Below are 25,725 nucleotides of genomic sequence, written 5' to 3' on the forward strand. Positions count from 1 at the left end.
TTCCTTCCTTCCTTCCTTCCTTCCTTCCTTCCTTCCTTCCTTCCTTCCTTTCTTTTCTCTCTCTTTCTTTCTTTCTCTCACTTTCTTTTAATTTCTCTCTTTGTCCCTCCCTACTTCCATCCCTCCCCTCCCCTAATCCTGGTTCTTGAGCTGTCTCTGAGCTTCTTTTGCTCAAGGCTAGTATTCTACTGCTTGAGCCACAGTGCCACTTCTGGCTTTTTCTGTTTATGTGGTACTGAGGAACTGAACTCAGGGCTTCATAATACTAGTCAAGCACTCTACCACTGAGTCACATTCCCAGCCCCACCGGAACATTTTCTAAATAGAATTTATTTAGCAATTGCTGTATCTGATTCAAAGAGAGCACCATGTCAGACCTTCCTAAGTGCAATAAACAGATTAAGCCGTCTTTCTGCTAGTATTTCTCCCCTATCCCAAACACATAGAAAGACAATCAGAAAAGGTTATGTGGCTGGGCATAGGTTGGTCATTCCTGCAGTCTTCCATCACTTTCATTCAGGATGAAATACAGAAAGCGGGGGAGGGGGGAGCGGGGTGAGGGGAGATGGGAAGGGGAAACAAAGGAGGAGGCAACAATGCTTGATAAGAAATGTACTCATTACCTTGCCCATGTAATTGTAACCCCTCTGTATGGTATTTTCACAATAAAAAAAAGAAATACAGAAAGGGCTAGTATCTCTATTAGATTAGACTTGGGGTTTGTTGTTTATTTTAAAATAATTTCAATTAAAATGTATTTAAAAATACAGTGTAGGATTCTGCTAAATGCAACCTTTTCATGATACAGTGACATCTTTGGCAGGCTTCATGTCACCTCCAGATTATGCCCTGCTTGTATCATGAATAAAGGACACCAATCAGAATATGGAACACACCCATGGAATCAGAAATTTAGGGAAGGGAGATGAGTCTCAACTGTGCCAGAGCCTAGGTTTTCTTCTCTTGTTAGGGTGCGTAGTGGGAAGGCAAATTCTGTCAGAAGAGCCTATCAGCTCTCTCCTACCATGTACAGGAGACAAGAACAGTAGTAAGGGTTGCAAAGCCTTTTCCTGACACTTGACCTGCAGCAGTGGAAGATGGTCTTGCCACAACCTACCTCCGCACAGCAGCCCTTTGTGTCTCACACAGGAGAAATTGTCACACTGGCAGTATGGCCCATAAATGTTCCCGTAAGGAGATAAGTGGCAGATGCATTGTCCACAGTAGCAGTCGCCCCTTCCACTGCATGATGGATGGTCTGGGGCCTCTTTGCAGGAATCTGTGCTCAGTGTGTCCTCACCACACTCGCAATGAGGCCCCATGTGTCCAGGGTTGCAGGCACATACACCACACTGGAAGGAGCCGTTCCCATTGTGGCATTTAGAGCTGTTCACTTCCACCTCTTTCTGGCAATCGCAATCACATTCTGAACTCACAAGTATTTCCAGGGTGTCCCCCAGCCCCACGGGCTTTATGAGAATATGCCTACTTCTTCTCTCACAGTTCGGTACAGTCACAGTCACATTGAATGAAGCCTGGAAAAGAAAATACTAATTATTTGCTTCTTCCATCCACCAATCTGCTAGGATTGATAAAACAAGGCTAGGCAGCAATCAGCTTTGCTAAGTGCATTTTTTAGCAAACCTCTGATATCTTTGAAAGATCCAGCTTTAGTGGGCTATGTTAACTGGGGTCCATGCAAACATCATTCACATGGTCAATTGGCTGTCTACTTACTGTGTCTCCCACCTTCATGTGAGAGCATTTCTTCTGGTGTGGGATGAGGGTGCCATTGTTACAGATAGCTGTGAAGGACAGGTTGAGTCCTTCTGTGTCTCCTAACACCTCCAGTTCCACCTCAGACCGTAGTTCCTTTAGTTCAGACATAAAGGGTAGAATGAAGTCACAACCAGAAACATACAGCCAAAAGAAAAGGCTGTGAATCATGGTTATTCCATTACAAATGACAAAAGTAAAATATAGTCTAAAAGAAATCCACCTTATCATTAATCAAATGAGAAAGTGAGCCATCAGACTATATGTATTTTGCATTTTAGTGACTCGAACGTCATCAGTTATATGATACACTATTACCTCATGACAGTGTAACTATATAACAAAATACTTTAAGATGGTTTGCTGCAATATAGGATAGACACCAGTCTTTCAGTTGCTTAAGCCTTTCTGAAGGTTTTGGTGAAGTGCTTATCCTGGGTTGCAGATCTTGTTTATGTAAAAGATAACTCTTCTGCTTCTGTCTTGGTAGCAAAGCACAGTAATGACTCCCTTTATTTGTATGTGTCATCATTTCTTAGGCCATAAAGCAGCTTTAGTTGCTTTGTAAGGAATACAGAGCTGCAGCCATTCTTCCAAGAAGGAAATTTTGCTTCCCTGATATCAAATTTACACCCTGTGGTTCTGTTTTGGTACATTTCTGCATACATAATAACTTTTCATCTCAATATCGAATCATAGCACAAATGCTTTGCAGACATTTTACAATGGCAATTACCCTGAGCACTTACAGTAACAACAATGCATTTAATGAATTAAGGTGACAACAATCACAATTGTTAATGAAAACTTGCCATGATGGCAGCAGGACACATGGTGGTTACCTGACACTATTAATTACATGACTGACCCACATTTTCATGGTTTTAAAATGAGGCAGACAAATGTGCCTTAAAGTCATTATTGGGATTTTAAAAGTACTTATTGTGCGTGTATAGTCAGGTCTGGGATAAGTTGTGTTTTTGCTTTCTGAAGCTAATTATTTTATGTTTCCTGTTTCTTATTTAGCTACAACATAGAAGTTTGTATTTTGGGTTGTAAAACCCAATTTTTAAAGATAAAAAAGAGCAAAACCAATTTAAAATATTGCAACTTAAGTTACAGTTCAATTCATTTAAAAGTGTTTGGGTTTATACATCTACCTTACCATTGGCATTTTAAAAGAATATTCAACTTCAAGTTTTCCTGAAGTGTAATTTTGCCTACTGCATAGTAAGATGACCCTTCCTTTCTCTAAATTCTGCTTATCCTGACATCAAGAATTCAGGCAGAAGTAGAGTTGGGACAGTGGCAGAGTGAGCCAAGAGCTAAACAAGAAATGAGGGATATGTGTTGGTGAGAGGTGACAACAAAAATGAGGGCTAGTGACATAATCTGACCTAAGTGAAAGAAATCTCAACATTGATAGAATCATCACAATGCAAAATTGACCATGAATATTGACCATGAATATTATTACTTTTCCTTAGGAAAGTTAACATATTCTTTCACCCATTCATTTGTGTGTGTGTGTGTGTGTGTGTGTGTGTGTGTGTGTGTGCATCTTTTATGAGTTGGGTCAAGCAGACAAACCAAATGGATCCCTTCCTAGAGTTTAAATCCCAGTATCCTTGGGATTATTGTTATTTCAGTCACAAGATGAGGTAAGGAAAGAAATTAGAGAGAGATGGTCAGATAAATACATTTCCAGTGTTCACGATTTTTGATATCAATATGGTGCCATGGTATAATTAATGGAGTTATTTATCCACAATTTGTGAACATACATTGCCTCTGCTTTACTAGAAGACAATCTGACCATTTGATTTTTCTCTCAATATGTTATCTTGCCTTCTGTCTTTATTTAGAATCTTAAATATTTGGTCTATAGATTCCTGGGTTTAAAGTCTTTCTGAACACTTAAAAATAACAGCATGGAAACCTACCTGGAACTAGTGCCACAATCTACTTGTATACCTCCCCTGTGGATCCTAGAGTTTCACTAACTCCAGAGCAAGATTGTGCAGTAGAAAAATAAGAGAAACTTCTTGGTATTTTTTTGGGGGGGTCTGGTCATGGGCCTGAACTCTGGGCCTGGGCGCTGTCCCTCAGCTCTTCAGCTCAAGGCTAGCACTCTACCACTTGGGCCACAGCACCACTTCCGGCTTTTTTCTTTTTGCTTATGTGGTGCTGAGGAATCGAACCCAGGGCCTCAGGCATGCAAGGCAAGCGCTCTACCACTGAGCCACCTTCCCAGCCCACTTCTTGGTATTTTTGAAACAGTAAATAAAAACACAAGATTCAGTTCAAATAATTAATGCCTTGGTTTCATTATCTAATAATTATGTGCGTGACTTGGAACCACAAAGAAACTTGGAACCCCAAAGAAAGACATGAAGCAGGAACATAGGCTGCAAGTCATTCTGGACAAGGATACGTTTTTTTTGGGGGGGGGGTCCGGTTGTGGGGCCTGAACTCTGGGCCTGTGCGCTGTCCCTCAGCTCTTCAGCTCAAGGCTAGCACTCTACCACTTGAGCCACAGCGCCACTTCCGGCTTTTTTCTTTTTGCTTATGTGGTGCTGAGGAATCAAACCCAGGGCCTCAGGCATGCAAGGCAAGCACTCTACCACTGAGCCATCTTCCCAGCCCAAGGATACGTTTTTGATAATCTACTATTTTAAAATTTGTTTAATTTCCTTGAAGCTGTTAGTGGCCACCACTTTTGAAAACCTTGGGTTAAAGAAAACTTAGTTTATTATCATTCAGTGAGGGATTGCTTTGTGATTTTATTCGATTTTACACATTAAAACTTTAATTACTGCATGAGATAGAGGGAGGAAGATTTTCATAATGTTTTGTTGACAAGCTTTCCTGCCTGGAAGAATTTCAAGCATGAGTTAATGTGGTGATTAATTTCTGATATGAGCTAAGAAAACTGAAATTTCTAAGGATTATCAGTGAGAAAGAGCTGCCATCTACTTATAATTTTAATGACGAATCTATTCTTTTTACTCTCTGAATATCAATGAGGTATATCTTGCTCTCTTTTAGGTGAATTTCAAAATTAGTGAGGTGATATCAAAATCTTAGCAGTTTTTTGAAAAATATGTAGTTTTCCTTTTCCCTGAATTTTCCAAAAGGGATCCATAAAAGGGATCTGAGTGTGTCTAATGTTTTGATTTCTAGAGGTATATGGTATGTCATTTAAAGAACACTTGATTAGTTGGTGGTGATTACTGGTGTATACTGCATACATGTCTCTTAAATCTCAAACATTAAAGTTAGAAAAACTTTATTCACCCAGTATTATGTAAATGCTGTTTAGAACAAGTTTCCTAAACAAAAATTAGAAAGCATTTTTGCTTCTAAAACTTTCCTTCCCACTCTCCAAGTCCTAACTTACAGCTTCATCTGCATTTTTGTGTGGCTTTTGCTTTTATTTGTTTTGTGTTTAGGATTTGTTGTAGTTGCTGTTGTTGTTAAATAGGTGCCAGGAAAAAGAATAATATTTAAAAAAGAAAAAGTTGGGCTGGGAAGGTGGCTCAGTGGTAGAGTGCTTGCCTTGCATGCATGAGGACCTGGGTTCGATTCTTCCACACCATATAAACAGAAAAGGCCGGAAGCGGCGCTGTAGCTCAAATGGTAGAGCACTAGCCTTGAGCTGAACAGCTGAGGGACAGTGCCCAGGCCCAGAGTTCAGGTCCCATGACCAACAAAAAAAAAAAGAAAAGAAAAAGTTGGAAACTATCGATTCATTGTTAACTTGGTTAGAAAAAGGGAAGGAAAACTAGTAACCCTGTTGGTATGTATGTTATTTTAAGGAGAAATTCTGTCCTCAGTGTTAATTTGTAAAGTAATTATATACATACTCATTAACCCAATGGAATTGCCCCCAGTTTCCTAACGTAGAGCATCTACAGCATGATGTGTGTGGTGTGCTTAGAGCATCTACTGCATGATGTGTGTGGCGAGCTTAGAATGTTTTGGTATGGAGCTAGCACTTATATTTTTTTCTATTGTCTAATCAAATCTGTACCGTTAAATTTTCCACGTAAATCTGCTCTTCACTGGAAATTTATATTTAAAACTTTTTACACAAAGTGCTTACTTATGACTCAGGGAGTCACATGAGTCAAATTAAACTTTGATGGGTACAGTGCTATTGTTGGTTACTGTCATAAAAACTTTCTCAACTTTAGAGTCAAGTTTTAGATTTTTCCATTTCTCAGGAAGATCTGAAAAATAAATTGAATAAAACTTATACTTTAGCTTCAGTAATTCTTTGGATAAGAATTCTCTGTTCCAGCACGCTAGCTACATCTTGGTTTCTGAATACCAATGAAATGCAAAACAGAAGCCAATTTCTAAGTAAAGTATCATACTTCATAAGCCGAGATGATAAGCTGGAGAATGTTACCAGAGTCCTTCTGAAGCAGCCCCACTGTAGCTCCCGGAATAAGTTTGGCATAGTTCTGTAACCAAAAAGAAGTGTAAGTCAATCTGCTTGCTCACAGTAATTGAGAAATGTTAAGTATGGGGTTCAGCCTACTGGTTTGTGATCCCCTCTATTTAACTGGCCAGGGAAAACAGGCTCTTGATAATTAATGAGACTTGAAACAAGTGTTACATCATGCTAAACTCATGTGGGAAACACAAGCCAGAGTCGCTACTGGGAAAATCCTAGGTCATGGCTACCATGGTAAGGGTTGTGATTTATATCGCGACAGGAGTCAAGTTTCCAATAATTACAACATGCATATAATGTATTCCATTCCTGGAGTATCCTTTGTCCAAGAGTTTGAGTATGCATCTATGAACTCCTTCCTCTTTTTGCAATGTTGCTAGAAATCAGTCTTGGGCATACATGCAGGCAATGAGGGAATCAGGTTGCTCTAAGTTATTTTGTCTAGAGATCTTAATGAGCAAAGGCTTGATGGAGAGAGTAGACTATTCTGTTCACTCTTCTTTTCCCATGCATAATGAGTACTCCCCTAGGGAAGTCAGCACAGTCCAGGGGTTGTTTGGAATCATTTACAGCTGCATCATGATTGAGTCAGAGCCTACTGCTAATCTACCTACATTCTCACTTGCATTGCTTCTCCTGAGCTTCGTTTCCACCTGAAAAGGACCTACCATATCAGTTGTTCGGCAACTCTGGTGTCAAATATTGCCAGAAAAAGACATTGCAAAGAAGTGAATTTTCTAGACAGGATATTATTTTGTGCTTGAAAACTGTGTTACTTTCAAACGCAGAGATTTCTAAAGTATGTGATAAACCCTCAAGAATATGTGTGTGTGTGTGTGTGTGTGTGTGTGTGTTGAGTTATAGCTGTCAGTAGTAACTGCTGTCCTGTAATCATCAAAGGCACCCCATAGACCATCCCATACTGTGTGAGCCATAACTATTTTGAATGTAAATTCTGTTTCTTGTATTTGGTTTTGTTTGTTTGTTTATGTTAGTACTGAGGCTTGAACTCAGGGCCTAGATACTCTCCCTTAGCCTTTTTGCTTAAGGGTAGAACTCTACCACAGCTCTACTTCCAATTTCAATGGGAAGTTAATTGAAGATTAAGTAGTTAATTGAAGATAAGAGTTTCAAGGCCTTTCCTACCTGGGCTGGAACTGATTCTCAAATCTCAAGATCCCTGAGTAGTTGGGATAATAGGCATGACTCACCTGTTCCCAGCTCTTGTTTTAAAACAGTTTTAAAACAGTTCTACCTTTAAAAAAAAAACAGTTCTAGCTTCTTTGTTAAGCACTCTGTTTCACTCACTAACTCATTTACTTATTATTCACCATTGCATACAGCAACATCTGTTAAGTAGGTCTAATATGTTGTTACATCAACAAGAGACAATACATCTTCTGTCACTTGTGGTCCTCTATATGGCATATAATCAGGTGAATGAATTTATTAAAATTGTATATAGAAAAGAGTAAGCAAGCTTTGAGTGATGTTTGATGTATCTCCTCTAATTCCAATGTAATTTTGAAATCTAATTCCAAAGAAGAAAGAAACTTAGGAAAACACACAAAATTGGAATTAATAAAACCACTAATTATAATAGTGACACTAAGTAAATAAATCACAGCATGGGAAATGACAAAGAATGAATGGAGTCAGTGGAAAAATACAAAAGTAGGCAGGGCTTCCCAGAGATTTGCTGGAGTAGAACACTTGGGTGAGTATAAACTTTCTACACCTTTTGTGGGGAAAAATGGGCTTCAATTTTGATTTGTGGTTTTGGTGATGTCCCACCTTTTTCAATGTTCATGTGTGAAGTTGTTGGGAATCTAAATGTTTAAGCAAGTCAGATGTTGTTCTACATTAACACTATATTTTAATATTGAGGGGTTAATGCAGAAAAACAAATCAGGCAACATTCCTCACCTTATGCCTTCTCCACATCACTGCCTGTTGATTCAGGGTGAACTTGTAAAATATGGCTTACCCCTTCAAATAAACACATGTCACAAATAGCTGTGAAGCATGAGACCTGTGGTTAGCAGCAAATACCTAAGTGGGAACTTGAATTCCACTCAACTGGAGCCAGAATATGTGTAAATTTGGCTAATCCCCAAAGAGAAGGCAGAGGGAATCTTTAGAGCTTGACAAAGGAAGTTATTGATCCCACTGAGAAAGAATGCATGGCTCTTAGCTGTGTAAGAAATGGCCATCCTTGAAATACATACTGGTGTCCAAGGTGTCATGGGTTTTTTCCACAAGCACTAATTTAAGTGGCCTCAAATTTGGGGTTAATTTTGGCTGACAAAGTTGAACTCATAGGTCATAATTATGATCCTGCCTGTGGGATGACATTTGGCATTTGCCTATTAGGATAAGTGGTTAACATTAATTGCATTTGTTGATTGCCATTAGAGAGAGGGTATAAAAGAGTTGGCTGCCAGTTGCAATAACCAGTGATAACACTGACAATTGTGTAGAGAGAAACTATTAATTAATTTCTGGATGCTGATTCTCCAACCCCTCCCCTTGCTAAAGCATTTCAAATAATTAACTAAAAACATGGACAATTTGCCTTCATGCTCTAACACTGTGAAAAATTCTACTTTAAATCTTGTAGTATTATGATTACCATATATACTATGTATCAAAATGCCTTCTTCTCTAAAGTCCTAAAGTGCTATTATAAGTTGTCATGATTAAACACATTTAATACTAGGAAAGGATGATTTTTCAGGCCTGGCTGTGATGAATTACTTCATTGTGTTTCTGAAAGGTGACACTTACTATTAGAAATGGTGAAGACTGTAAACATGATGTTGCATGAGCCGATTAAACATGCAAACTCTTATGTCTGGGCTTGAATACTCTGTTGTCTTTCTATGGATTATCCTAATTATGGACTTTCTCTCCTCTGCTATGCCACCCAGGAGTTCCTGAGATTGCTCTTCTCCCTCACATTTTCTGATCACCTTAGATTTTTGAACTCTTTTTTTTCTTCAAGTTCTATGTATTTTCCTATTAGATTTTTTTATTTGCTCAACAGTTTTGATTTGTGTCCTGAAATTCTTCTTGTCAAAGAGACAGAAAAAGAAGTGAACAGGATTCATTTAATAGGCAGGTATGAGGATAGAGAGGAGCATGTGCACTGACGTCTGTACACTCTGGGTGCCTCTCAGAGAGTATCTCCAAGGCCAGTTCTGCCCATTGTCTTGTCACCATGTACAGGTGCTTGCCTAAGGTACAGAAACGTTCACAATCATTCCTGCCGCATTGGTTACCTACAAGCAGGTTACATCTGGGTCAGCTTTCTCTTCAGAGAAAGGACTGAGGACTAAGGACCTTGGCAGACCCTCCCTTGCTTTTGTGACATCTTGGTATTTCAGGTAAAGGGGATAGCTTTTGATGTGACTTCCATCCCTGCTTTAATACACATTCCATTGGTAACTCCTCAGCTTGAAAAGTTACCTGACCCTTGAGTCAGTGTTTAATAATACCCTTGCTATTATCTGAATTTGTGTTTTCCTTGGATGGTGGTGACTCTAGACCCTCTTTTTTTTCTCTTGTGACATTTTCTGCTATGTCTAGAGACTCTTCACCTCCTTAGAACCTGTGTGTAGTGTAAGGCCACCCTACTCACACCCCTCATTGGAGGGCAAGAAATTAGAAGTTAATTTGTATATATCAGCTAGAAGCATTTTCATAAAGAATGAGTCTTTATAAGCCAGATACTTACAGGAATCAGCTACTTCTCTTTAGTCTCTGTACTTGCTTACTTCTTTCTATGAAGCCTCATGAACCACCCACTAATCTCACAACATTTTTGTGTATATGTGCTGCTGGTATGGGAGCTTGGGCTCTCACTCAGCTTTCTAGTCACTGTACCAGTCGGAAGATATATTGTCATACTCTTACAAAGAAACATCTTCAGTAGGACAGGAAGAACACTGTATCATATACTAGTCATTTTCCATATCTGTGACAAAATACTTGAGGAAAGAGAAAGGAGAGAGGATTTACTTTGACTCACAGTTGCCGAGGCTTGGGACTTGGCTCTGTTCTGGGCCAGAACATGTTTGCAGGAAGTACGTGATAGAGCAAACCTTCTTACCTCATGGTGGCCAGGAAGGAGTGAGATAGAGAAGAGACCGTGGGAAAGACATACTCTTCTAAGGCATTCTTAGTGACGTTTTCCTCCAACTAGACCTTGACTCCTAATAGCCATTCTGCTCTGAGCTCAGTGGGTTGATCCACTGATGAAGCAGGCTTTTTCGTGATACAATTACTTCCAATAACACCACCAGTCAGGGACCAAGCCTTTCACACATCAATCTTTTAGGGGGGCATTTCATGTAGGAAAGATTAATGCAATAAAAATATCAGAAAATGATTTGCCAATGTTAACAAACTGAGTCTAAACTCTACATTGAGAGACAAATGGCTCAGACAGTCAACTTAATATTGAAGGAGAGGAATGTTGGATTACTGATACTACCTGACTCCAAGTCTTACAGAAAGGGTCTGGGAAGGCGACTCAGTGGTAGAGTGCTTGCCTTGCATGCATGAGGCCCTGGGTTCGATTCTTCAATACCACATAAGCAGAAAACAAAAAGCTGGAAGTGGTGCTGTGGTTCAAGTGGTAGAGCGCTAGCCTTGAACTGAAGAGCTGAGGACAGCGCCCAGGGCCAGAGTTCAGGCCTCACGACCAGACCTCCCTCCCTCCAAAAATAGTTACAGTAATATAGAGAATGGGATATTGACAAAAGAATAGACAAGTAAATGAAGAGAACAAAATACAGAGCCCTGAAACAGATCCACATAAATATAGTCATTGATCTTTAATGGAAGAGCAAAGACAATACCAGGAAAAAATTAGTTTTTCAACAAATAGTTCTAGAACAAATAGACATCTATGTGCCAAAAAAATACAAATCTAGACATAGACTTTATACCTTTCACAAATACTACATTAACATTTGCATTTGAAAATGAAAACCACAAAACTCATAAAAGATTACAGGGGATAATCTAGTTGACCTTGAGTTTGGTGACAACATATGTGTGTGTGTGTGTGCCTATGTGTGTGTGTGTGAATGTGTGTGTGTGTGTGTGTATACGTGCAGGCCAATCTTGAGGTTTGAACTCAACCTAAGCACTGACCCTGAGCTTTTTTGTTCAAGGCTAGCACTTTATCACTTAAGCCACAGCTCCATTTCTGAATTTTTGGTGGTTTGGAGATATAAGGCTCACAGAATTTTCTGCCTGGGCTAACTTTGAAGCTGAATCCTCAGATCTCAGACTTCTGAGTAGCTAAAATTACAGATATGACCAATGATACCTAGATGGTGGTGATATTTTAACTATAGCACCAAAGGCATGATGAACTATACATAACATAAGCATTTCTCTGTGAAAGACAATGCCAAGAGAATGAGAAGAGAAGCTACCTACAGGAAAGGACACAGGCAAAAATATTTCTGATAAGATTTATTATTTACTTAACATTAAGGTATATGGTCATATGTACATAACTTTTGACCTCTTCTATTTGTCCTAGACATATATTAGTTATTGCAGATAAGGGAAACCATGGGACCTATGTTTCTTTGAATCTGGCTTACTTTAATTAATGTAAATTTTTTTCCCAAGTCTTTCCATTTCCTAACAAATGGGACAATGCCATTCTTTCTGATGAAGGCATAGAATTCCATTGTGTATATATACCACATTTTCCTGGTCCATTCATCTACTGAGGGAATGAACACCAAGATAGGGACATAAGAGATTTTATCTTTCTTGTTGTTCTTTTGAATGTACGTATAATGTACTATGTGATTTTTTTCTTTGTATGTTCTTCCCCCATAGTACAACCCCTGTTGTTACTGTATTTGATTCCAGTGTCCTGCATTTTATATATACATTTTTCTAATTTGGGGAGGGAAAGGGAAATAACAAAATGCTGGAATAAGGATACAGGATGACCCATTGTAACAATGAGATGTACAAGACACTATGTTGAAAAGGAACTTTACAACTTTGTGGGGGGAGAGGAGTTGGGAAGGTGGGAGAGAGAAGGGATGGTAGGGGAAAAACAAAGGAGGGGGTAACAATGCTTGATAGGAAATGGACTCATTACCTTCCTCATGAACTGTAACCCCTCTGTACAGCATCTTTGCAATAATATATATTAATAACAAAAAAAGATTTACTGGTTACAATAAATAACTGCAAAAACATAAGACAAAGATCTGAACAGACACTTCTCTGAAGAAGAGATACATGAAAAGAAGCTCCACATCATGTCATTAAAGAAATGCAAATTAAGTGAGATACTACTTCATACATGTTCAGAAAGGTCAGTGCTGGAACACGGACAAAGCCAAATGCTACCTGGGATGTGAAGCCACAACAACTCTCATTCATTCCTGGTGGGAATGAAAAATGGTGTGGCAACCGTACATAGATGGCAGTGGTAGTTACCATATGATACACCAATCAAACTCTCTGGCATTTATCTAAAGGAGTTATAAGAAAAACTTATGCCAACAATGCTTGATAAGAAATGAACTCATTATCTTGCCCATGTAATTGTAACCCCTCTGTACAGTATTTTCACAATAAAAAAGAAAGTAAATAAATAAGCAAAGTGTAAAACCAAACCAAACCAAAACAAAACAAAAAACTTATGCCAGCCAGGCTTTGGTAGCTCATGCCTGTAATCCTAGCTACTCAAGAAGCTGGATCTGAGGATCGTGGTTCAAAGCCAGCCAAGGCAAGAAAGTCCATGAGGCTCTTATCTCCAATAAACCACCAGAAAACCAGAAGTTGTGGTAGAGCACTAGGGACAGCTCTCAGGCCCAGAATTCAAGCTCCACGACTGACAAACAACAACAACAAAAAAAAACAAAAAAAAACTTATCCCTACACAAAAACCTTGTACCATCTGCTTTTACCAGCTGCATTCATAATTTCCCAAACTTGAATAAATGAGTGGATAAACTATGTACATCCAGACAATGGAATATTATTCAACACTAAAAAGCAAGGAGCTATTAAATACATGGAAGAATCTTTTTTTTTTTTTTAGGTCCAGTAATGGGGCCTGAACTCTAGATCTGGGCGCTGTCCCTCAGCTCTTCATCTCAAGGCTAGCACTCTACCACTTGAGCCACAGCGCCACTTTCGGCTTTTTTTCTTTTTGCTTATGTGGTGCTGAGGAATCGAACCCAGGGCCTCATGCATGCAAGGCAAGTGCTCTACCACTGAGCCACCTTCCCAGCCCCCATGGAATTATCTTAAATCCATATTAGCAGAGAAAGATACTCATCTTCACAGACTACATAATGTATTTTCCCACCTGTTTAGGGTGGAAAAGGCAAAACTATGGAGCCAGTGCTAGGGATGTAACTCAATGGTAGAACAATTCCCTCACATACAGCAGACCTCATTGAGTTTGATCTTTAGAATTAAAAAAAAGGGAAAGAAAGGATCATTGTCACATACATGAAGGAAGGATGAGTAGACAGAACATTGAGATTTTTAGGGTAATGAAATGACTACATATGCTACTACTGAACAATGAATGTTATTGCATATTTGTCTAAATCCATACAATGGTCTAATGAATGTCAAGAGAGAATTGTAATGAAAATTATGGGAAACTACAGAGCTTGGGTAGTCATGGTGTATCAGTGTGCCACTAATTGTAACATATTTGCTACCCTGGTGTGGGGATGATTCCAATGGGGAACTGTACACATGCAGGACAGGGACCCGTGGTCAATCTGCACGGTTTTGCTGTATACAGCTTTGCTGTGAACTTAAATCGCTGCAAAAATAGGCTGGGTTTTTGTTTGTTTTGTACCTGTACTAGGGCCTGTACTAGGGCTTTTATTCATTCAAGGCTAGTGCTCTACCCTTATGCCACAGCTGGCTTTTGGTGTTTCACATAGACAAGGCTCTCAAACTTTTCTGCCTGGACTATCTTTGAACTGTGATCCTCAGATCTCAGCTTCTTGAGTAGCAAGGGTTATAGGTGTGAGCCACTATGAGTGTCCAACCAAAGCCTATTTTTAAAAATAAAAATTTCTGTTCTCAGCACGGTGCTGGTGACTCACATTTGTAATTCTAGCCGAGATCCAGGAAGAAAGTATGTGTACCCAATAGAGACAGATCCATGCGATGTCCGGCTGCTCTAATTTTAACAATGCACATGGGAGCAAACGTTGATGTTGTCAAGGAGATGTGTTTGCAAATGCCACATAAACTGTTTAAAGTGCAGGTGATTTTGAAGAGGCTCAGCTCTATTACTTATCTAACCATAGGAGTTAGGGCTAGGGATGCATCACCAGGCAGGCTTCAGTTTTCACTGGCATCTTTTCTGCTTTCTGTCTTGTCCCCTTGCCTCAGGAACTACTCTCAGGAATAAGACCCAATCAGTTACAGTGATGAGAGGTCTTCACACTCCCAAGCCCCTCCTGCCTTTTGGGTGCCTGTAATCTCAGGCTTCTAGAGTTTCTGCTAGTATGGGGAACCTAGGTCTTCAGGAAAGTGGTAGGAATGCCAAGGGGTAGAGACCTGCTCAGGCTCTACTATCAGTATCTACAGACAGAGCTGAAGATGCCCAGCACATGCTGAAGATGCCCAGCACATCCTAAATTCCTGAGAAAGAATAACTAGAGCATCATTCATGCCTGAAGCCATTTCATACTTCCAGAAGCTCTATTGTTCAGGTACCACAATGATCCCATTTTCCTGCCAAAATATGGAGGAGAATTTAGTTAATTTCCCTGAAATCATCTTTCCAGGAAGTCTGTGGGCTAGCTTCACCTCTGCCCACCACCAATCTCTTAAGAAAATCACTTTTGTTAGTGTCTGGCAAAGGTTCTCCTGGTCATTCAGTGGTCACTGGTGAGCCTGGAAGAGTTTCTGGAGTAAGCCTAGAACTGAGGATGTTAATGTCCTTGGGCCACCACCACAAGGTGCCATCTGCTGCGTGGCTCTCTACAGTTTATTGGGACTAGCAGTTGTGAAGTCTGATGTCAGGGTGTGGCAGGGGCTGGCTCCCTCTTTCTGGTTTCTTGCCTCTTTCTGTTTTCTGCAATGATGGCAATCGGTGGTGGTCCTTAGACTATGGATGCATCTTCCAACCTTTGACTCCATTGTCATCTGGTCTTCTTGCTTCTTGGTTGTATCTCTGATCTTCATATGAAAATATCAGTTGTGCTAGACTAAAGCTCTACCTTACATACATGTGAGCTCATGGTAAGCTAACTAATGGAATCTGAAATGACCCTAGTTCCAAATAAGGTCACATCTGTAGAATTGTAGACTTTGATCTTCAATGAATCTTTTTTCAGGAATATAATTAGATCCATATACAAGGCTAGCATTCTTCTAATTCCTTTTTTTCTTTTATTTTTCTTTTGTGCTGGAACTGGGACTTGGGGTTTGAACTTAGTCTCCTGAGTAGCTAGGATTACAGGCATGAGCCATCAGCACCTGGATCTTCTGATTTCTTTATGTTCCAGCTTTAAAATGGACAGGTGAATGCCCTACTTAGACAGAGGTGTATAAATAGTAGGGCAGATCCTGACTCCAGGCTGGGGCTCACTGTTTACCACCAGGCTGTAGGGGGAAGAACTGGTTTAAAGGCCAGCAGCAAATGACAATGAGTCTTCTTAGAAAGACAATGAATGATACCTTCCATGTTGTTGGGGACTCCATTATGATACAATGTTTTTCTAGCTCAAGACAGAGAAAAGAAGAAAGAAAAAGGACTTGGTTGTGGCTGTCATGTCTTTCAAACTCAAAAGCTGTATCTTAAAGGCAATGTAGTTAGTAGCACAAGTACCTATGCAGGAAAAAGAAATTCCAAGGGGCTGGGTTGTGCTGTGTATCTGGTCAAAGGAAAACAGTGCTTTGCTGCTGAAGCCTTTCTTCTGCGGAGCCATTTCTTCCTCCAGAGCTGATGTGGGTTGGGCTTGCTACAGTGACTCCTTCAAAAGGTAATCACAAGGCTTTCTTCCCGTGGGGTCTCTCCTTCTTGTGGGGTTTTATTTCCCTAGTTCTCATGCTCATTACTGGTAAATGCAGGGCTCCCACTATCAAGCAAAAATTTACCCCCAGGCTTACTGTGTTACTAGGACACCTAAAGATTCCAAAAAGAATATGTAATTGTTTCTGGCAGAATGGTAGTGTGGCTGTCTGTCTCTGGCTTGCAGGATATCTGCTTTGCCTTCCGGCTTTCAGTGGTTAGCATTCCACAGGCAAGCAGGTAGGATGGGAGTGTGCTAATTAGATCAGGTGCTTGATCTTGAAGTCTGTACCAGCAATGACTAGGTAGTCAGCTTCGGAACTTTTGAGAACTACCTGTCTTTCTCGCTGTCTGCGAGGAATGTAATTATCTTGTCAGCCCGGAAGCCGTGGAGCACAGTTGAACGAGTGCTCAGCAGCAGTAACAGAGTGATAAGAGAAGACGAATGGACCTATGGTGCATGACTGGTCCGAGACAAACAGATGCACACAGAGGCAGTGGAGAATGGAGACCCAGAGTACAAAGAGGCTGCATTGACTATTTGTTCCTAAGGATACTTCAGATCTTCTCTTAATAAGATTAGCCCGCCTTTGGGGAGGGATTGCACACTGTTGCTGGGGAATGGCAGTCCCCAAGCCTTTTAGAAAGTCCTTTGCAAATGGGAAATGATCCCGGCAGCAGTAGCATTCTGTGTGCTTTACAGGGCAAGGACAGGTAATGCTGCTTTGAAGGATGACTAGCAGGAAGGTGATGAGAAATCACAAGCAGGTGTATGTGCAGTGACTACTAACGCTCTCAATGCTCCAGTAATGTGGGTGGGTTGGCAGCATCAACATCTTCTCAGAGCTTGAGAGAAATGCAGAATCTCAGGCCTTAGCCCACACCTCTTGAATCAGTCTGCACAATAGCAAGCTCCCTGGTGACTAGATACACCATAGCAGCTTTAAAAAAAATACTGATGTCTGAATCCCAGCCCCAGAGCTGCTTTAATTGGATCAGGACAATTGCTGGGATATTGAGTCATTCAAAACATTCCTTAGGCAATTCTACTAAACCACAAAGTTTGTGTACTATTGCTACAGAACAGTCTGTGATTTAGGGGAAAAAAAGGCAATATGATGTTAAACCTGTATGTTCATAGTTCATATGGTATTTTCAGCCTGTCATACATTGGTGACATCTATGCTCCGAAAGTGGTGTTTTTGCCTGTAATCCTAGCTACTCAGGAGGCTGAGATATAAAGATTGTAAAGATATAAAGATTCTTAGCCAGCCTACCTAAGAAAGTCCATGAGATTCTTATCTCAAATTAACCACCAGAAAACCAGAAGTAGAGCTGTGGCTCAAAATGTAAAGTGCTAGTGATAGCCTTGAGCAAGAAAGCTCAGGGACAGTGCCCAAGCCCTGAGTTCAAGCCCCACAACTGACAAAAAAAAATGAGTATTTTTTGAATATCCACTGTCCATGGAATAGCACGACGCATCTACCTTTGCTTTCAAGATTGAAGGATATGCTTTCAGCCTTCCTCTCCCACTCTATTCCCATTGAGTTCAGTTCATTCCAAATCAACTGGCTTTTTAAAGACTTTCAGATTGAAGGATCTCCAGTCATTTGTGGCTCTAGGGCCTTTGCATTTGCCTTCCCTTCTTGATACCTGTCAACCTTCAGGTTGCCCCAAATTTTTGTTGCAATATTGAGGGTTGAACACAGGGTCTTGAATGCTAGACAAGCATTCTACCATTTGAGCTATCCTCCCTCATCATCATTTCTTACAAGTAGTCCTAGGCTGGGCACTGGTGGATTAGGCTTGTATTTCTATCTACTCTCAAAACTAAGATTTGAAGATTGAGTTTTGAAAGCCAGGCAGGTAAGTCTGTGAAACTCTTATTTCCAATTAAACAGCAAAGAGCCAGAAGTAGAGCTGAGGTTCAAATGGCAAAACATCAGCCTTGAGCAAAAAAAAAAAAAAAAAAAAGCTTAAGAAACAGCGCTGAGGCCTTGAGTTCGGTTCCCAACCCCAGTACTCATAGAGAAAATATAATAAATACATAAATTATAAAGAGTCCTCTTTGAAGATTCTATCTAAGGAAGGTCCTATTCTCTCCTCTTAATTATTATCCAGGACCACACACTCACTCTTTTTCTATTTCTTTGATAATGTCATCAGAAGTCAGACCTGATTATTTGTCCTCACTATATCCTCTGCCCCTCTCCACTAACAAATCCAAAGATGACAAAACAGAGACTGTTATTCTTGATTTCCTTAACACCTAATTCAGACTTGGTATGTACAGAGAACATAGAATGAGAGAATGAATAAATGAATGAAGGTAGATATCAGCAGCCATGTCTTGTACATTTTACATTCTGTAAAAGCTACATACATTTGTTTACTTGTACTAGGTAATTCTTCCTAAATAAATGGTAGAAGTGTGTAGTTCTGACAGAGATGGCATGGCCCACCATACTTACAGTACTATCTGACCCTATCTGCTAGGCTACCAGATAAAAAATAACATCCCACTCCCCCGCCCCACAAAACCAGGAAGACTTTTTAGTGTAAGTATATCCTTACTATCTCGTGGGTCATATTTATACTAAACAGTTCTTGTTTATTTAAAATGCAAATTAAGTTGGATTTTTTTCTAGATTAGAGGTTTTGCTTGTTAGACAGGAAATCTTCTACTTAAGTCACACCCCTAGTCTAGATTAAGCATACAATTTCCCAATTCTATGGAATAAGTGTGCCAATCCCAGGGTTAATAAATAGCAAATAGAATAAATAGCTAATTAATGAATAATGAATCAATTTCAATAAATGGTTTTTGAAATTTTTCTTTACTTTTTGAGAATTTAATATTGCAGTTTCAATAAAATTATGTTATAATTAATGTTAGCCCCTTGTAGCATCTTTGAGAATGACATTAAATATATAGGGCCATCAATGTAGTTTGTGTTCAAATGTTGATGCCTACATGACTTGAAGACTCTTTGCCATGAGGAAAGTGCTTTGCTGAAGCTAAATTCTTCATGGCAGTCAAACTGGGGTGACTTTCTGTAAACACAGCTGTGCTTCTTCCCACTTCTTTCTGTAGAACCCAGAGAGAGTGGGGGGGGCAAGGTAACCCTACATCCTTAAGCATTTGGCAGTCCAAATGCTTGCTCATAGCTGTGAGAATCCTCAGCAAAGGGACAGTTTGAGGAATAAGAAAATAGACACTACCTGGCATAATGGTGTACATCTGTAACACCAACTACTTTGGGGTCAGAAACAGAAAGATTTCGAAGCCAGCCTAGTTAAAAATTTAGTGCAATTGCCTTCTCAACCAATAGACTGGGTGTGGTGGGCACTTCTATCATCTCTCTTTGCCAGAGGCCTAGACTGGAGGACTGTGGTCTAAGGTGACCTAGGCAAAAAGTATAAGACTTAATTTGGAAAATAACTAAGTGTTAAGAGCATAGCTCAATTGGTAGAGCACATGTCTAGCAGGTGTTCAAATCCTAGTACTTCAAAAAAAGAAGGAAATAAAGGGAAATAAAAAATGGCTTGGTTGTATGAAAGATGAAATATGAACATACGAGGAAGTAACCACAGGTCTTAGGACTGAGAAAAGAAAGGATGAACTGGAAATGTACTTTGCTTGGGACTGACGGTGGGGGAGTGGGAGTTTTTTAAATTTTAAGTTAGATATCATAAAAGTGTGGCAGCTCTAGGCTCAGAATTTTGTAGGATGACCTCGACTCCATTTAATGTTATTCTTGTTAATAGAAGTGATTGATGCATAACTAAATATAATAATTTAATTTTTATGCCTTCTCTAAGGAATGTAAATATGTAAACTCATTAAAAAATTTGAACATGCTTAATATGTACGCTGATTATGCTAAGATATGCAAATACATGCAAAGAAAAAGACAGGGAAGATTTGTGCTAAAATGTCCACAATGATTACTTATGTCTGAGGAATGAGTTTATGAATGACCTTTATTGGGTCTCTGAGTATTCTACCCCCCTCCTTTTTTTTCCAAATTGACATTTGTTGGTTTTGTAGCCATAAAAAGAGTAGCTTAAAGTTTTGTTTTGGTCATACTTCCCCACTACATTTCTGCTGGAAGAGCTACTGATTCAATTTCTTTGGAAATCCACTGGGACAGAGTCAGTAACTTTTTGATGATGCCATTTCCCTGTGGCCCTAGGACTTCACTGTAAATGACAATCCTTGACTGAGAAATATAAGAATGCAACATCAGTGATGCCACACAGCTAGAAGTGACCCAGTAACCCTCAGTTACAGGAGAAACACAAGGCCTTTCCAGGTTCATTGTAATAGTATAACAGTAGGCAGAGTCATGTAAAGAGATTCTTATCTACATGGCTCAGCCTAATGCTGAGGACTACAATCCAATTGTGCTGTTACCACAAAACTGGTTAAAAAGGTGCAATTTATGTTATGTATATTTTGTTGTAATAAGAAAATATAATTCACAAAACCTCAAACAACTGGAATTAATGGTAATTTCCCTCTTCTCACTATTAATCATTTGTTAAAGTTGGAAGTGACTGGCCTAGACCTTCAAATGATACACAAAGCCAGTTGTAGAAACGATGTGTGCTGCATGAAATTAAGTTGGTAAACCACAAGTACTAATTATTCATGAATTGTACACATTTTTAACAGCCCCAAAATGAATTGTGAGCATGATGAACAGTAAGTTCAAGATACTGGTTAAGTCTATGGAAAGAAAGAAAGGAACCAAACTGGACAGCTGTACATAGAATGCTTTCATACATTAAAATATATGAACAGATTTGGTGGCAAAGTATTAAGATATGAGAAAAGTTGGCAGTACGAATGTGGTGTTCATTATATTATTCTACTTTCTGTATATTTCAGCTATATCATCTTAGTTAACCAATAATGTCTATCAGACCTCATGTCCCCATTTTCTCCTTTGATTGGAACCGAGGGTGGGGTAGGGTGACTATAGTTTTACATAGGTGGCCACTGACATAATGCTTCCTGCTCTATAGCTAGTGATTCTTATCACCTAGAGACTGAGTGATACACAGGACAGAATCGAAGGTCTCTCTTCTCAAGTCTACATATGTTTTGATGACTCTTTTCATTCAAATTCACAGCCACAGTAAAGGATCCTAGGTCAACTGTGTTCTTGTGTTGAAGGGCTCTGGCATTTAAAGGAATTCATTTATTAGGTCATCTGTCAGGCAGCTCTGCTCTACCCTTGGGCTCTATGCTTTTTAGAATGACTTTAAAGTTGATGATTTTATTGAAAAGGCTGGTTGCTGGCTATCTAGTTCAGAATTAGCATTCCAGCACTGATTGTTATTTATCAGAGTGGATTGAGAGCAGGGACTCAGATTATCTGGATCCAGATCCTGGCCCTCACATACAACTTGCTTTGCTATTTGAATTCTAAACCCATCAAAAAGAGGTAGATTGAGAAAATGGGTGTATACACTTTCTTAATCTTGGGCTGAGAAGGTGGCTCAGTGATAGAGTGCTTGCTTGCCAGCATGAGGCCCTAGGTTCAATTCTTCAGCACCACATAAGCAGAAAAAGCCAAAAGTGGTGCTGTGGCTCAAGTGGTAGAGTGCTAGCCTTGAGCTGAAGAGCTGAGATACAACGCCCAGGCCCAGAGTTCAGGTCCCATGACCGACAAAAAAAAACAAAAACAAAAACAAAAAAACCCCAAACTTAATCTCCAGGTTCTCTTCCCTATTATTATCATAGTCATTGTTACATACCATCTCTGACCCTTAATTTCATCCCTATACAGTGGAGAACTTGGTCCAACATTGCTATCCTATTAACACTGAAAGTTGTTTCATTGTTACCCCTTATAGCCAAGATGGTGAATGGAAAGAACACAGCCAGACACAGATTCTGGCTACTCTCTCAGACTCTGCCATAGGATCTCTCTTTAGAAATGGTATCTAAAGTAGTCTCCTCTTTGTTTTTAGGCTCAATAGTGAATACTCAGTGTATGTTTGTGGGATGGGGCAGGTAAGACAGCATCACTTGAATGCCTGATTTCTGTACTATTTCTGTATTTATTTTCTGAATGTGAAGCTTTAAATTCTTAGGAGGAAATCATCAAAGCATCATGTGTGATTTAAGGGATAACTACCGATGTTCTTTTATGGTTGAGATTTATTCATTAGACTATAAAATTCTCTTAGCAACGATGTTTGCTAATCTGAAGATGTGAGTTTTAGTTCCGAATCCCTGTCTGAGGGAAGTTCGCTTTAATGGGGAAAGTGCAGGAGCTGGGTCTCTTCACTTTTCCCAGATCATCAGTCAATATCTTTTCCATTGCACTTGAATTAAGAACAATTTATTAACTCTATGGAGATATCTCATGACCCAGAAATTATTTTTCATCCCAAGTGATGTCACAAGAAAAGATTGAGAGGACAGGGACAACTTCATAGATTAGGCACTGAATTAAGCATCCGTACAGCTCACTAAACTTTATTATGGAGATCATTGGAATTTATGGTAATTCCTCATTTCCCTGGCTGAGTCTTTGACTGTTAAAAACTGGAGGTCATGGGATGCTGTCCTTTCATTTTATAAAACCCTTGTAATAGCAATACTCACTAGACTCTAGACACTTTAGAAGTTGCGCAGGGTGGGGGAGTAGGGAGAGAGAAAGAGGGAAACAATGAGGGAGGGCTAACACTTCAAAAAGAAACGTACTTATTACTTTACTTATGTAATTGTAGCCCCTCTGTACATCACTTTTACAATAAAAAAAGAAAGAAAAAACAGGCTGGAAAGATGAAAGGATATCCACTGGAGCAAATTGGTGTTTTTAAAATCTCTCTTAGCAAAAACATTGTACAACTAAACAATAATCAAACAGTCTAGCACAGAGCAAGGAGTCCAATTTCTAGTATATTGTCCCTGTCTATGGTGGAAAGCTCAACAGAAGAAGAATAGAAGACATAAAAATGTGTCATTGATTTCTGAGAAATGGAAGCTTCTATACAGTGTGAGCCATATTCTCAACAGCTTGGTCTTAAGACCTAGGGTTGCCTTCTGTATCATCTGGTCCAGGGTGGAACATGAAAAAAGGGGCAGCCTGGGTTACACAGGACTCCAGCAAAGGCCAGGTGTCTCCACCTGCTCTGCATGCCTGGGCTTCCTCAGTTTGGGCAGGTATTTGTCACACAGAATTCAAGTTCCTAATTTTAAGATTTATTTCAATATTTTAAAAAAGATTGTATTTCTTTATTCATTCAATAAATATTTCCTAGCAGGGCACTGGTGGCTCACACCTGTAATCCTAGCTACTCAGGAGGCTGAGTCCTGAGGATTGCAGTTCAAAGCCAGCCCAGGCAGGAAAGACCCTGAGACTCCTATCTCCAATAAACTACCAGAAAACCAGAAGTGGTGCTGTAGTTCAAGTGGTAGAGTGCTCGCCTTGAGCTAAAGAGCTGAGGGATAGCGCCCAGGCCCAGAGTTCAAGCCCCACAACCAACCAAAAATAAATAAATAAATAAATATTTCCTAAAAATACACTATAATGAAAATTAGCCCAAGCAGGAAGATGTGCAAGATCACAATTCTTCTCAAAAACCAGGGGTCTGGCATGTGGTTCAAGTGGTAGATCTTCTACCTAGCACCCACAAGGTCCAGTGTTCTTACTCAAATACCACCATCACAGAAAATAAATGTCTGTATCTATATCCCTATCATCTTTATTCACATATGCCCGTGTCTGTATCATCTCTCTCTATCTCTGTTTTCATCATCATAATCATCTATCATTGTATATGTGTCTCATAACTGGGTTTTTGTCTCCAGGGAAAAGGCCTTTTGGTGGTATTGAAACATGATTATACCTCTTTTCCTATATTTTAGACCCATGACTCTGTCCCAGTAACCACAGAGAATATCAGTTAGTATCCACAGATGTTAATGAGTGAAGTGGACGTGACTGTTACAATGGACTTTGTGTTTGCTTTCTAATGGTTGTGTTTCAACATCTTGTCATAAGTAAAGGGTCACATAAATTATTATCACTGCTAACTTCACAAAAGTCTCATCTCTTCCCATCAGACATGGACATTTTGAAAAGATAGAGACTGTTGCAACATCTTGCAAATAACCCAACATGACTACTAACATGATTTGATAATGTAATAAAGAAAACAGATTAAATTGCTCTCCCCAACCCCCAGCCCTCTATATCTGAGAAAGGGAGACTAGTCAAATCAAAGAGTTACAGTTTAGTAGCCTCATGTTATCTTAATGTAAATTAGCAATAAATGTTTTAAAACAACAGATGAGGTATAAACTTACTTTTTTAACTTGAGTAACTGAATCTTGATTTAAAATGGTATTTAGCCCTAGAGTATAATATACTACTTACTGCTCAGTCAATTATCTATCATTATCTTTTAAACCCTGTAATTGGACAAACAGGCAACCATTCATAATAACAAGTTTGCTCCAAATCACTTGTTTGTGAGTCTAGGGTGCACAGGGTAGTCATATTAAATTGAAGGCAAAAGTGCTTACTGGACCCTTTCCATTGTTACAACAGCATGCAGAAGCACTGCACACCTGGGCAGTCCAGACCATCTTTGCCAAAATTACTGAAACAACAGTCATTTGTCCCGGGCTCCACGAGCAGATAACATCAATCTTATTTGCTGCAAGACAGAGCCGCCATTGAACCTCACCCATCCCTGCCTGCTGTGCAGGCACACACGATGCTTAGCATATAACTCAGGCGAATAATTTGCCTTCTGGAATTTCCATGAGCTCTCACCACTTAGTTGTTTTATTTATCCTATCACTGGTTTTATTTTTCAATGATTCTTTGGTTGTTAGGCTCCTGATAACACAGCTACCCAAACATCAGGTTGCATAAGCCTCCAGCACACACAGGGCTCCTTCTAAGAGATTTAAATGGAAAGGCAACAGAGGCCATTATTGGTCTATTTTCAGTTTTCATTATCAATAAAACAAGAGATCAGCATTTTCCTGCTGCGTGAAACCTTCAGGGAAGTGTAATGTTGCTGTCATTATCTGTAGACCAGGCTGCTGCCTGGCCCCACTAATGCAGATGGAATGATGAGCCCATCAGAATAAAAATAAAAGAATGAAACAACCAGTCACAGAGTGGGCTGCTGACCTGCTCTGCCACGTGGCTCCCAGAAAATGTCCCTTTGAATTTAGTGGAGCCTGGATGGCAATGACCACAGATCATGACAGAACATAAATTTACCTCATAATGAGATTAGTAGGCAGGCAAAATAAATGTCCTGCTGTGATACGAGAGACAGGCTTTAATCTGGTGCTTTCTTTGGAAATGATTTGTTTTTTTGCAACAGTGAAACTATGGATGCAACTAGCTTCAACCCAACAGATTCTGCTTTTCCACATAGTTATTTTTCATCATCCTCTGTCTTTTCTTAA

At 39.6% G+C, this 25,725-nt stretch overlaps 1 protein-coding gene across 2 annotated transcripts in view; it reads right to left on the reverse strand.

Moving 5' to 3' along the window:
• Window positions 1-25,725, reverse strand: part of Itgb6 (integrin, beta 6) — a 69,978-nt gene that overhangs the window by 26,875 nt on the left and 17,378 nt on the right. For both annotated transcript variants that reach the window (XM_013030667.1, XM_013030676.1), the window contains 3 exons: window positions 6,156-6,245; window positions 1,738-1,872; window positions 1,118-1,535 (listed from right to left, as the gene is read on the reverse strand). In XM_013030667.1, the coding sequence (XP_012886121.1) occupies window positions 1,118-1,535; window positions 1,738-1,872; window positions 6,156-6,245 (643 nt within the window). The remainder of the gene's footprint in view (window positions 1-1,117; window positions 1,536-1,737; window positions 1,873-6,155; window positions 6,246-25,725) is intronic.

This window comes from Dipodomys ordii, unplaced genomic scaffold (assembly GCF_000151885.1).
Source record: "Dipodomys ordii isolate 6190 unplaced genomic scaffold, Dord_2.0 Scaffold5, whole genome shotgun sequence".
Taxonomy (NCBI): Eukaryota; Metazoa; Chordata; class Mammalia; order Rodentia; family Heteromyidae; genus Dipodomys; species Dipodomys ordii.